The sequence below is a fragment of the Heteronotia binoei genome, chromosome 14 (assembly GCF_032191835.1).
Source record: "Heteronotia binoei isolate CCM8104 ecotype False Entrance Well chromosome 14, APGP_CSIRO_Hbin_v1, whole genome shotgun sequence".
Taxonomy (NCBI): Eukaryota; Metazoa; Chordata; class Lepidosauria; order Squamata; family Gekkonidae; genus Heteronotia; species Heteronotia binoei.
This window is the reverse complement of record NC_083236.1, coordinates 60984186-60997063: the sequence shown is the minus strand read 5'-3', so window position 1 is coordinate 60997063 and position 12878 is coordinate 60984186. Positions and strand designations below refer to the sequence as shown.

The window sequence follows — 12878 nt, the reverse complement described above, 5'->3', positions numbered from 1 at the left end:
GGAGAAAGTCCAGAAAAAGGCAACTAGAATGATTAAAGGGCTGGAACACTTTCCCTATGAAGAAAGGTTGAAACGCTTGGGACTCTTTAGCTTGGAGAAATGTCGACTGCGGGGTGACATGATAGAGGTTGACAAGATTATGCATGGGATGGAGAAAGTAGAGAAAGAAGTACTTTTCTCCCTTTCTCACAATACAAGAACTCGTGGGCATTCGATGAAATTGCTGAGCAGACAGGTTAAAATGGATAAAAGGAAGTACTTCTTCACCCAAAGGGTGATTAACATGTGGAATCCACTGCCACAGGAGGTGGTGGTGGCCACAAGCATGGCCACCTTCAAGAGGGGTTTAGATAAAAATATGGAGCAGAGGTCCATCAGTGGCTATTAGCCACAGTGTGTGTGTGTGTGTGTGTGTGTGTGTGTGTATATATATATATATATATATTAAAAAAAAATTTGCCACTGTGTGACACAGAGTGTTGGACTGGATGGTCCACTGGCCTGATCTAACATGGATTCTCTTATATTCTTCTGTGACACAGAGTGTTGGACTGGATGGGCCACTGGCCTGATCTAACATGGATTCTCTTATGTTCTTCTGTGACACAGAGTGTTGGACTGGATGGGCCATTGGCCTGATTCAACATGGCTTCTCTTATGTTCTTATGTGACACAGAGTGTTGGACTGGATGGGCCATTGGCCTGATTCAACATGGCTTCTCTTATGTTCTTATGTGACACAGAGTGTTGGACTGGATGGGCCACTGGCCTGATCTAACATGGATTCTCTTATGTGACACAGAGTGTTGGACTGGATGGGCCACTGGCCTGATCTAACATGGCTTCTCTTATGTTCTTATGTGACACAGAGTGTTGGACTGGATGGGCCACTGGCCTGATCTAACATGGATTCTCTTATGTTCTTCTGTGACACAGAGTGTTGGACTGGATGGGCCATTGGCCTGATTCAACATGGCTTCTCTTATGTTCTTATGTGACACAGAGTGTTGGACTGGATGGGCCACTGGCCTGATCTAACATGGATTCTCTTATGTGACACAGAGTGTTGGACTGGATGGGCCACTGGCCTGATCTAACATGGCTTCTCTTATGTTCTTATGTGACACAGAGTGTTGGACTGGATGGGCCACTGGCCTGATCCAACATGGCTTCTCTTATGTTCTTATGTGACACAGAGTGTTGGACTGGATGGGCCATTGGCCTGATCCAACATGGCTTCTCTTATGTTCTTATGTGACACAGAGTATTGGACTGGATGGGCCACTGGCCTGATCCAACATGGCTTCTCTTATGTGACACAGAGTGTTGGACTGGATGGGCCATTGGCCTGATCCAACAGGGCGTCTCTTATGTTCTTATGTGACACAGAGTGTTGGACTGGATGGGCCACTGGCCTGATCTAACATGGATTCTCTTATGTTCTGTGAGGTAAGTGGGTCTGAGAGAGCTCACCCAGAAGCTGCTCTTTCAAGGACAGCTCTGCAAGAGCCATTACTGACCCAAGGCCATTCCAGCAGCTGCAAGTGGAAGAGTAGGGGATCAAACCCAGGCAGGGCTGGCCTTAGACTATATGGCACCCCAGGCAGGCTAAATTCTGGCACCCCGCACTGCACTGATAATGTCACAGCGTCTTGTGGGGAGCACCCCATTTGGCATCCCCAGAAGGCCAGCGCCCTAGGCGATTGCCTAATTTGCCTAGAGGCAGGGCCGGCCCTGAACCCAGGCTGATTCCGCACTGCACCTTGCTCCGGGGCAGGCTTCTGTTTCTCGCCGGAGCAAGCTAGCGACTGCTAGCCATTTTTCTACAAAAAAGCCTGATGACAAGAATGCTCTCAAGATGATCTTGTCAGTTTGTGAGTATTATGTGCATCCCCACCATTTTGCACGTGTAGCTTTTCATGTACCAGAGGGAGGCTGGCAGGAAAACAGTCATAGGTGGAGAGTTGTACACAAGGAGCAGGGGTGGGATTCTAGCAGGAGCTCCTTTGCATATCAGGCCACACACCTCTGATGCAGCCAGTCCTCCAAGAGTTTGCAGTAGGCCCTGTACAAAGAGCCCTGTAAGGAATTCTAGCAGGACCTCCTTTGCCTGTTAGGCCCCACCCCCCTGATGTAGCCAATCCTCCTGGAGCTTCTAGTAGGCCCTGTACGAAGAGCCCTGTAAGGAATTCTAGCAGGACCTCCTTTGCATATTAGGCCCCACCCCCCTGATGTAGCCAAGTCTCCTGGAGCTTCCAGTAGGCCCTGTACGAAGAGCCCTGTAAGGAATTCTAGCAGGACCTCCTTTGCATATTAGGCCACACACCTCTGATGCAGCCAATCCTCCAAGAGTTTGCAGTAGGCCTTGTACTAAAAGCTTTTGAAGGATTGGCTACATCATGGGTGTGGCCCTAATATGCAAAGGAGCTCCTGCTAGAATCCCACCCCTGACAAGGAGTAAAGTATGTGGGTCGAATAAGGAAGGATGCCACAGCAGACTGGATCATGCCCTCAGTGTTTTGATCTTTATGCATGCAAACCGACCCCCTCTCTTGTCTTCAGATACATACCCCATCGTCCAAAGTTGATCATGATATCTGCTTCCCCATCATGAATGCGAGAAAACTTCAGAGGCGTGACATCGCTCCAGACTTTAAAGGCTCGGGCAAAAGCATCGTCCACAGTTTCAGAGTCCAAATCTGGCGTGTAGCCTAAAATCCTTAATAAGTGAGGAGGAAATGGGGGAAAAAAAATAAGTCACTGATAACTCAAATACACATACAGCCCAGCCCGACATGGCTCAGCCCAACCAGGTCTCATTTATGTCAGATCTGGCTCTCTTAACCAATGAGTCTGACACTCCTGATATAGCTTGATGCTGTGCAGTTTTACTCAGGGGTGAGTTCCGTGATTTCCGGTGGTTCCCAAGAAAGTGTGCACAGGATTTCCACGATTCTTTGCCTTGTGTCCTTTGGCCTTCTGGCTGAGGATGCTGCCCATAGGAGGTGCAGCAGGGGGAAAAAAGAAAGAAAGAAAAGAGACACTAATACTAAACACTGAGCCACAGGGCTTTAAACAGACATGGAAGCAATTAGAGAGATACCCTGCTGTCCTGCTTCTTTAGCCCTTTTGACAACCCCTGAAGTGCATTCGACAAAAAGACTCGACCTGCTCCGCTCGTTCTGTAATTTCTGGTCTGTGTTGCTGCTGAAAACATTGCTGTGGGGTTAATCGCTTCTCCGGCTAGAAGTGCCAGATCAGAAAGAGAGAGAGAGAGGCTGAGACTCTGTGGAGCCTGTGGTGTTTTCTTCCAAGGAGTTTTGCAGAGTGGCAGTGGATTGAAGAAAGGAATAGCCATTATCCTCCCTGAAATCAGGGCGTTCTGGAATAGCCGGGGCGATCCTTTTGCCAAGGAAACAGCAGCTTTAATATGGAACATTAAGCATCATGATTTCTCCAGCTGGGCACTCTTAGCATAGAAATGTTAATATGGGAAACCAGAGTTGCCAATCTCCAGGTGAAGCCTGGAGATCTCCCAGAATTGCAGCTGATCTTCAAACTACAGAGATCAGTTTTCTTGCAATTTCCCTCCACTCCCCAAATGTCACCCTCTCTATGCTCTACCCCTAAAACTTGAGGAATTTCCCAACCAGAGTTGGCAACCCTACAGTCACATCCATTTCTCATATTGCATTCACAGACTGACAGTGCAATCCTAAATGAAGTTAAATCCTTCTCAGCCCTTTGGCTTCAATGGACAGTAGGGTGTATCTACTAAGAGCTAAGAAAATAAGATCATAAGAAGAGCCCTGCTGGATCAGAGAAATGGTCCATCTAGTCTAGCATTCTGTCTCACACAGTGGTCAACCAGTTTTTCTGGAGGGCCAACAACAGGACACAGCAGCCAAAGCCTTCATAAGAACATCAGAAGATCCCTGCTGGACCTCTAGTCCAGCATCCTGTCTCACGCAGTGGCCAACCAGTTCCTGTCACAACAGGGCAGAGAGGTCAAGGGTTTCATAAGAATATCAGAAGAGCCCTGCTGGATCAGACCCGAGGTCCATCTAGTCCAACATCCTGTCTCATACAGTGGCCAACCAGTTCCTTTGCCTGGCCAACAGCAGGGCATAGAGGCTGAGGCCTTCTTCTGATAAGAACATAAGAAGACCCCTGCTGAATCTGACCAGTGGTCCATCTAGTCCAGCATCCTGTCTCACACAGAGGCCAACCAGTTCCTCTGCATGGCCAACAGCAGGGCATAGAGGCCAAGGCCTTCAGAAGAACATCAGATCAGTGGTTCATCAAGTCCAGCATCCTGTCTCATATATTGGCCAACCAGTTTGTCTGGAGGGCCAACAACAGGGCATAGAGGCTGAGGCCTTCCCCTGATGTAGCCTCCTGGCTCTGGGATTCAGAGGTTTAGGGCCTCGGAATGTGGAAGTTCCCCTCAGTCACCATGGCTAGTAGCCATTGATAGACACCATGGCTAGGAGCTCATGATAGATTGTGCTATGAGACCTCAAAGCTTTCAACTATTGTAGCATATTGATTAAGATTTGCCCTCTTGAAAGTCATATGTAGTCCTCATGTGGCCTCCAACAAGTCTTGTACAAGGCTTGTACAATTTCCTCAGTCTCACGTGTTGTAAAATGGGGGATACTAAAACTGGGCCAAAATACGTTACTATAACATATGTGGACTGTTTGTATTATTGCTAATTATTGACTAATTTCTTTCTTTCTCCTGTTCGATCTTGTTCTCTGTGTTTGAAGTAATTGTGGTGAGAAGTTGGGAGGCCATACATGAGAAGTCCATTTCTCCGCCCCAGGCTAACAGATCATCTTTTTTTTAAAAAAAAAATTCTTGCTTGCCTTTTGGAAGGAAAGTCAACAAGTCAACAGATTCACCTGTCCCAACCACTGATTCTCCATGTCCCAGAGGAGCAGCACCTGTTGAACTCTGACCTTGTTGCTCCATGCATACAAATAACAATACAGTTAAAGCCATGCAACTTGAGAATATCAGTTTACGCCGGAGACATTTGCAGACCGTTACCTGTATGTTACCATATTTTTTTCCCATTTTGGTTTCCGTGGGAAGAAATTATAATTGGCCACGTCTGGGTTTCCGCATCGAGGCTTCTTCATGGTTTCTATCGTGTTCTGATCCAATTCCCCAGTTTCGGGCAGCCCAAAGAACTTTTGCATTTTCTTCAAAGTGTCTTTCAGCACAAACAAATTGCAGTTATCTTTCGGGCATCCGTAGTATTTGTTCAGGTATTGCTTGAAGAAAGAAGACAACACCATCACCACCCAAACAGCTCCAAACAAGGCTTGTACAATAAATAAATACATAAATAAATTATTAAAATCAGCTGCAATGAATAGAGGTTGGCTGTAGATGTCCAAGTTAAAGAAATCCCCCTTGCAGGTGACTGAACAAGATAAAGGAAACCCAGGGAATTTCTTGGAAAACCCAGCTTACCAAATAATGGAATTTATTAGAATATTTATTGCTTTGCTTTCCTCCCATTAAACGAGGGCAAAACCGTTTGACGTAGGTATGTGATAGCCAGGGGTGGAATTCTAGCAGGAGCTCCTTTGTGTACTAGGCCACACACTCCTGAGGTAGCCAATCCTCCAAGAGCTTACAAGGCTCTTTTTTGTAAGCTCTTGGAGGATTGGCTACATTAGGGGTGTGTGGCCTAATATGCAAAGGAGCTCCTGCTAGAATTCCCCCCTGGTGATGCCAAGTTGAAACTGACTTCTGCTGACTCAAGCATGGGACTTTCAAGGCAAGTGAGATGCAGAGGGTGATTGGTGTAAAAGGAACAGATGTCTCTTGCTCAGTCCTCCAAGACTACAAACACCATAGAGTAAGTCAATAGCTAGGTTCATATCAGTCTCTCTCTCTAACCAATAGAATGTTATCTCAGGGGTCTTCCTTCCTCTTTGTTCTCCTCCTCTTCCTTCTTCTTCCCTGCATGCATCAGGAGGAACAGCATGGTGTCTCTCTTCCTGATCTGAACTGAGCAGATGGCCTATCAATCCAAAGCCATCTGTAGTTAGCTAGAATAGATAGTCATTCTTTCTCTCCACTACACTTACATGGTATGTTTCTTTAAATAAATCCAGCAGTATTGGTTTCTTAACTTAAAAGCAAGGCTTAAGTGCAATTTGTGAGATAGTGCGGTAACCATTAGACTAGGCCACACTGCTGCGCTGAAGCTCAGAAAGAGCCCTCTGCTAAGGAGAGCCAGTTTGGTGTAGTGGTTAAGTGTGCGGACTCTTATCTGGGAGAGCCGGGTTTGATTCCCCACTCCTCCACTTGCACCTGCTGGAATGGCCTTGGGTCAGCCATAGCTCTGGTAGGAGTTGTCCTTGAAAGGGCAGCTGCTGGGAGAGCCCTCTCCAGCCTCACCCACCTCACAGGGTGTCTGTTGTGGGGGAGGAAGGGAAAGGAGATGGTGAGCCGCTCTGAGACTCTTCGGAGTGGAGGGCGGGATATAAATCCAATATCTTCATCTACCTCACAGGGTGTCTGTTGTGGGGGAGGAAGGGAAAGGAGATTGTGAGCAGCTCTGAGACTCTTCGGAGTGGAGGGCGGGATATAAATCCAATATCATCATCTACCTCACAGGGTGTCTGTTGTGGGGGAGGAAGGTAAAGGAGATTGTGAGCCGCTCTGAGACTCTTCGGAGTGGAGGGCGGGATATAAATCCAATATCTTCTTCTTCATCTTCTAAGTGAAGGTAAGGACGGCTGCCTGACCAGTCCAGTCACCCTAAACCAGACCCAATGGTTGACCACGACATTCTCTTCTTTGCTGGTCTCCCATCCAAGCAGTGACCCTACTTTGCGTCTGAGATCTAATGAGATGAGGCTGTAACCATGACACCTGCCCTCCCCAAATAGTTTCATGAAACAGCTGCTGCGTACAGTAAGCCTACCACAAGATTAATTAAAAACAAAAGAGTACTTTTGTAACCGAAGAGCCCATCATTCAATTGGACTTGCATTCAACTTCTCTAAATGAAATCACCCTCTTTGCCTCCTCTGAAAGACTCTTTCACACGGACAGCATTGGCTCCTTAGTAAGGATGCTGAGAGTTTCATGTTGAACATGTTCATCAGGCAAGCATGACATTTTTTACAGTCACCATCACACAGAAATGGAGCATCTCCTCATATACTGCTATCCAGCTTATAAGGACATAAAAACATCAGAAGAGAGCCCTGCTGAAACAGACCAGTAATCTGTCTAATAGTCCAGCATCTTGTCTTACACAATGGCCAACCATTTCCTTTGGAGGGCCAAAAACAGGGCATAGAGGCCAGGGCCTTCATAAGAACATCAGAAGAGCCCTGCTGAATCAGACCAGTGGTCTATCTAGTCCAGCATCCTGCCTCACACAGTGGCCAACCAGTTCCTCTGGAGGGCCAACAACAGGGCATAGAGGCCAGGGCCTTCATAAGAACATCACAAGTACCCTGCTGAATCAGACCAATGGTCCATCTAGTCCAGCATCCTGTCTCACACAGTGGCCAACCAGTTCCTCTGGAGGGCCAACAACAGGGCATAGAGGCCAGGGCCTTCATAAGAACATCAGAAGTGCCCTGCTGAATCAGACCAATGGTTCTTCTAGTCCAGCATCCTGCCTCACACAGTGGCCAACCAGTTCCTCTGGAGGGCCAACAACAGGGCATAGAGGCCAGGGCCTTCATAAGAACATCAGAAGTGCCCTGCTGAATCAGACCAATGGTCCATCTAGTCCAGCATCCTGCCTCACACAGTGGCCAACCAGTTCCTCTGGAGAGCCAGCAACGGGATAGAGGCCAGGGTCTTCAGAAGAACATAAGAGGAGCCCTGCTGGATCTGACCAGTGTTCCATCTAGTTCAGCATCCTGTCTCATAGCGTGCGTTCACACTACACTAAATAATGCATTTGGCAACTTGATTTTCACTGAGTAAGAATAACAAAAATTCAACCAGCTTCTCTGGAGGCCCAACAACAGGCCAATAACTTCACCTGACTTTGCCTTCTGACTCTAGGATTCAGAAGTGTTGTGCCTTTTAATATGCAAGATCTCCTCAGTCACCATGGGTAGTAGCCATTAAATAGACCTCTTCTCAATGAATCTGTCTAATTGCCTTCTAAAGCTGTTTATTCCTATGGCCCTCACAGCATCTGGAAACAAATTCCACATTTTAATCACTTTCTTTGTAAAGAAGTATTTCCTTTTGTTCTTCCTGAATCTTCGGCTCATTCGCTCCATTGGACGCCCTCAAATCCCAGTCTTTTGGGAGAAGGACAAAAAGTTCTCTTTGTCAGGTCTCTTCACCTCATGAATAATTTTATAAAACTCTGTAATGTCCCTTCTTTTCTAAACTGAAAAGTCCCAGATTCTTCAGCCTTTCCTCCTAGGGAAGGTGCTCCAACCCCCTAACTACCTTGGTTGCCCTCTTTTGCAACTCTTCCAGCCCTGCAATGGCCTTTTTGAGATATGGTGACCAGCTAGGTTTTTTTTTTGTAGCAGGAACTCCTTTGCATATTAGGCCACACACCCCTGATGTAGCCAATCCTCCAAGAGCTTACAGGGTTCTTACAGGGTTCTTCTTACAGGGCCTACCGTAAGCTTCAAGAAGATTGGCTACATCAGGGGTGTGTGGCCTAACATGCAAAGGAGTTCCTGCTACCCCCCAAAAAAAGCCCAGGTGACCAGAACTGTAGACAGTATTTCAAATGAGGCAGCACCATAGAGCTGTACAGGGGGCATTATAATAGTAGTCATTTTATTTTCAATCCCTTTTCTAATCATCCCTAACACAGAGTTTGCCTTTTTCACTGCTGCAGCATGCTGAGTTAGGACTGTGAAGCCCCCAGTTCGGGCTGGGGTTCTCCTGCCTGGGAGGTTCCCAACCCACCAGCCCATATTGGGCCAGCAGGGGGAATCTCCCCCTACATCGCTGGCACGATGACATCACCTGGAAGTGACATCATCAAAATGACGGCGCTCTAGCCATTTGGGAGGGACAACTCTATGGTACAATAGGTACCATAGAGCTGGAGGCTGGGGGTAGGGGGAACTTGGCAATCCTATGCTGGGTTGACATTATGTTCACTGAACTATCCACTATGACCCCAAGATCTTTTCCCCTTTCAGTCTCAGTAAGTTCAGACCCCAGTAGCCTATGCATGAAGCTGGGATTTTTTTTCCTCCCAAGCATGACCTACAGCAATCTGACTAGGCAATAGCTTTGGTTGCTAACTTTCTTTTCTTTGTCATTTCAGACCTTGCTTTGGTATCTGCCTAGTAGTTTGCAGTCCAGCTGCTGTGACAGAAAATTGGTAGAAGAAGAAGATCCAGCCCTTCTCTCTGAATCAGAGTCTCAGAGGAGCTTACAATCTCCTTTATATTCTTCCCCCACAACAGACACCCTGTGAGGTGGGTGGGGCTGAGAGAGCTCTCCCAGAAACTGTCATTTCAAGGACAACTCTGCGAGGGAGCTATGGCTGACCCAAGGCCATCCCAGCAGGTGCAAGTGGAGGAGTGGGGAATCAAACTCGGTTCTCCCAGATAAGAGTCTGCGCACTTAACCACTACACCAAACTGGCTTAGTTTGGTTGGGATCTTATTGGTTGATAGATTAATTGACGGGATTTCTATCCTACCCAGGGGTTGTTTTGTAGAAAAAGAGGTGGTGGAGTTCATCCAGGGATTGTTATGCAGCTGCACCTACTATTCAATGGACAAGGTGGGAAGGAGGAGGGGGAACTCTCAGAAAAGTTCAGGAGCTGTGCTCCTGTGAGTGCCCACTGAATCTGAGGCCTGATCCTACCCATTCCACCAAAGCAGGCTCAAAATGCCACACACAGGGCAGGGTGAGGATTGGGAAAGATATGTCCTCAGACGTAAGGAAGCTGAGATAAGAATAGGCAATGGAGAACTGAGAACTTTACCTTTGAATTCCAACATAGGGTAACTGAGAATGGATGATAGATTACATGGCTGGATGACAGAGAAGACAGAGCATAAACCAGAAGGGGGTGGATCAAAGAGGAAGACAGGGAGAAACATTGTCATATTTGAGGTCAGGAGGGGTTCTGTGCTGAAGGGAAGAGACACGACTGCTAGAAACACTGTCAAGAGACTGGGTGACGAAAGGAAATGGTTGCCAGATTGACAGTCTAGACTCTGATGTGGGAACCCTGCCAGGTCCCCTTCCCTCCCCCTTTCTGAATTGTTGTGCTCTGGCAGGCCTGATGGAGAAACCAAGGCCAAAGACCAGTCTTGGGGTGTAAGTTGGCCGATTTGAAGCAGCCCGTCCACCGTGGAGCTGGGAGGTTCCAGGCTGCCTTGTAGCACAGAGTCCCATCTCTGTATCTTTTCACACATTCTTTTTTGAGAATGGGAGATGTTTTCACATCTCAAAAGAAGAACGTGTGAATGTAGCAAAATAACCTGCGGCCCAATGCTCGCTGGGAAGCTATGATTGGCCGCAGTTCTCTCATTGGCAAACTCAGGTATGCCTTCAGATAACGTGCCAAGTCCATCACTTTCTCAACAGTATTACCATGGAAAAATAAATTTAAAAAAAATCCAAACTTTTTTTAAAATCTGTTTTCTGTTACAGTCCCATTTCTGTCAAGTCCTGATCATGGAAGACCAAGGAGGAAAACCTTCAGCCAGCTACAGGGGGCTTTTTTGGGTAGAAAAATACTCAGCAGGAACTCATTTGCATATTAGGCCACACCCCCTGACATCACCATTGCTCCTCAAGGGGTTTTTGGGAAGAAAAATCCCAGCAGGAACTCATTTGCATATTAGACCACACCCCCTGACATCACCATTGTTCCTCACAGGGCTTTTTTGGTAGAAAAAGCCCAGTACGAACTCATTTGCATATTAGGCCACACACCCCGGCATCACCATTTCTTCTCATTGTGCTTTTTTAAAAGAAAAGGCCTGGCAGGAACTCATTTGCATATTAGGCCACACCCCTGTTGTCACCATTGTTCCTCGCAGGGCTTTTTGGTAGAAGAAGCCCAGCAGGGATTCATTTGCATATTAGGCCACACACCCCTGCATCACCATTTCTTCTCATGGGGCTTTTTTAAAAGAAAAGACCTGGCAGGAACTCATTTGCATATTAGGACACACCCCCTGATGTCATCATTGTCCCTCACAGGGCTTTTTTGGTAGAAGAAGCCCAGCAGGAACTCATTTGCATATTAGGCCACACACCCCGGCATCACCATTTCTTATCATGGGGCTTTTTAAAAGAAAAGACCCGGCGGGAACTCATTTGCATATTAGGCCACGCCCCCTGATGTCACCATTGTTCCCCACAGGGCTTTTTGGGTAGAGCTGCGTTCCTGTGTGTTCCCACTCAAAAAAAGCCCTGGCCAGCTATAAAAAGTAATAATTTTGAATTCATCCAAGGTCTTTGCATAATGCTTTGGATTGGGTTGCAGGACGCTGCTTGGCTGTGGCTTTCAGGGGTATTATTTGTCCAAGCCGTTCAGCATTCGGACTAGTCATTATACATTCTGAGAAAATCACGGCAACTTTAAGCGGTAATTGCTCATTCAAGCTATACTTAAACAACGCTTTGCAAGCAATAGGAAAATGATATCTTGGAAGGGGAGAAAAATGCTAGAGCTTTATTAATGGCCATATTTCTCTCCCAAATGTTTATTCTTTCTCTTTCCATTTAAGCCTCAGCAATTTCACGAAATTGTTTGCTGGGCAAAAAGTACCACTTTTTTGGACCGGCTTCCCCAGTTTCGACGAGAGGAAACAGAGCTCGCTTTTAACATCGGAAAGCTGTTTTGCTTGCCAGTCCCCATTTCCCATCCAGGAATTCTGGAGACAGAAAGTTATAGCGCTTCCCCCAGATCTGGCGGGAGGTTTAGCAAGACAGACCTTGCAGAAGAAGAGATATCTCAACCCAAGAGGGAAAGTTCTTAAAGAGAACAAAACTCACCAGTGCCAGTTCTTTATCTGATTTGGGTGAAATGTCCCCTGGGAAGCGAATGATGGGGGCCGGTATCAGATCTCTGCTGGATTCTGGATGCCGGAGAGTGGGTGGCGGAGGAGCTGAAGTGGGTCCGAGAAGGGAGAGCTGGAGGAAGAGGATCTTTAAAATACAGCCAACGAGGCTCAAGCCAACATGGATCTCCATTCTGCTTAATGTCTTAAGGGCTCCTAACGCCCCCCCGCCGGGTAGAAAGAAGAGCTTTGCTCCGCTCTGTTTCTTGAGCTGTAATGTCCTCACCACTTGCTTATCAGCACATTGTAACTTTCCCCCCTGTGGCTCTCCGCCTTTTGCTAGCTCTAGCAAATCCTTTGTATGTTTCAAGCATCCAGATGCGCAGTCTCCAAACCACCGCAAGAGGAAGTCTGAAAACCAGTGGAAACATGAAGGGGGGAAAAGGACAGTTACCAGATGTGTGTTTTGCTGGAATTTTAAGGTAGCAACAGATAGATAGATAGCTTAGCAGAGAAAGAGACGGACAGACAGACACGGACCGCCGACAATGGTCTTTCCGTATTTTAATTGTAATGAGAATGCAGTAAGGGCAAAGGTTCAAAGCTGATCAAAACAGATGTGCATTTGCAAAGGTAATGAGAGAGAATCTAGTAATGTTTCTGGGACTGTATGGTACGGCCTACCATCATTGCTTGAATGAAAATATTCTTTGGGCTGTAGCTTTGGCTAGAGGAGAGTCAGTCCAAGGGTGATGAGATATATAAGGCTTTTCTTCCTCCATGTCTCGGCCTGGGGAGCACCACGGACTTAAAATGTCAATGGGCCATAGAAGGGTGGGAAAGTATATTCTGGGTCTCCTTAAATTCCTGAATTCCTGATGCTAC

At 46.9% G+C, this 12878-nt stretch overlaps 1 protein-coding gene across 1 annotated transcript in view; it reads right to left on the bottom strand.

Moving 5' to 3' along the window:
• Positions 1–12408, bottom strand: part of MMP2 (matrix metallopeptidase 2) — a 55005-nt gene extending 42597 nt beyond the window's left edge. The window contains exons 1-3 of the mRNA XM_060253654.1: positions 11989–12408; positions 5056–5282; positions 2571–2719 (exon numbers count right to left, since the gene is read on the bottom strand). Coding sequence (XP_060109637.1) covers positions 2571–2719; positions 5056–5282; positions 11989–12186 — 574 coding nt within the window. The 5' untranslated portion in view covers positions 12187–12408. The remainder of the gene's footprint in view (positions 1–2570; positions 2720–5055; positions 5283–11988) is intronic.
• Positions 12409–12878: the final 470 nt, after the last annotated feature.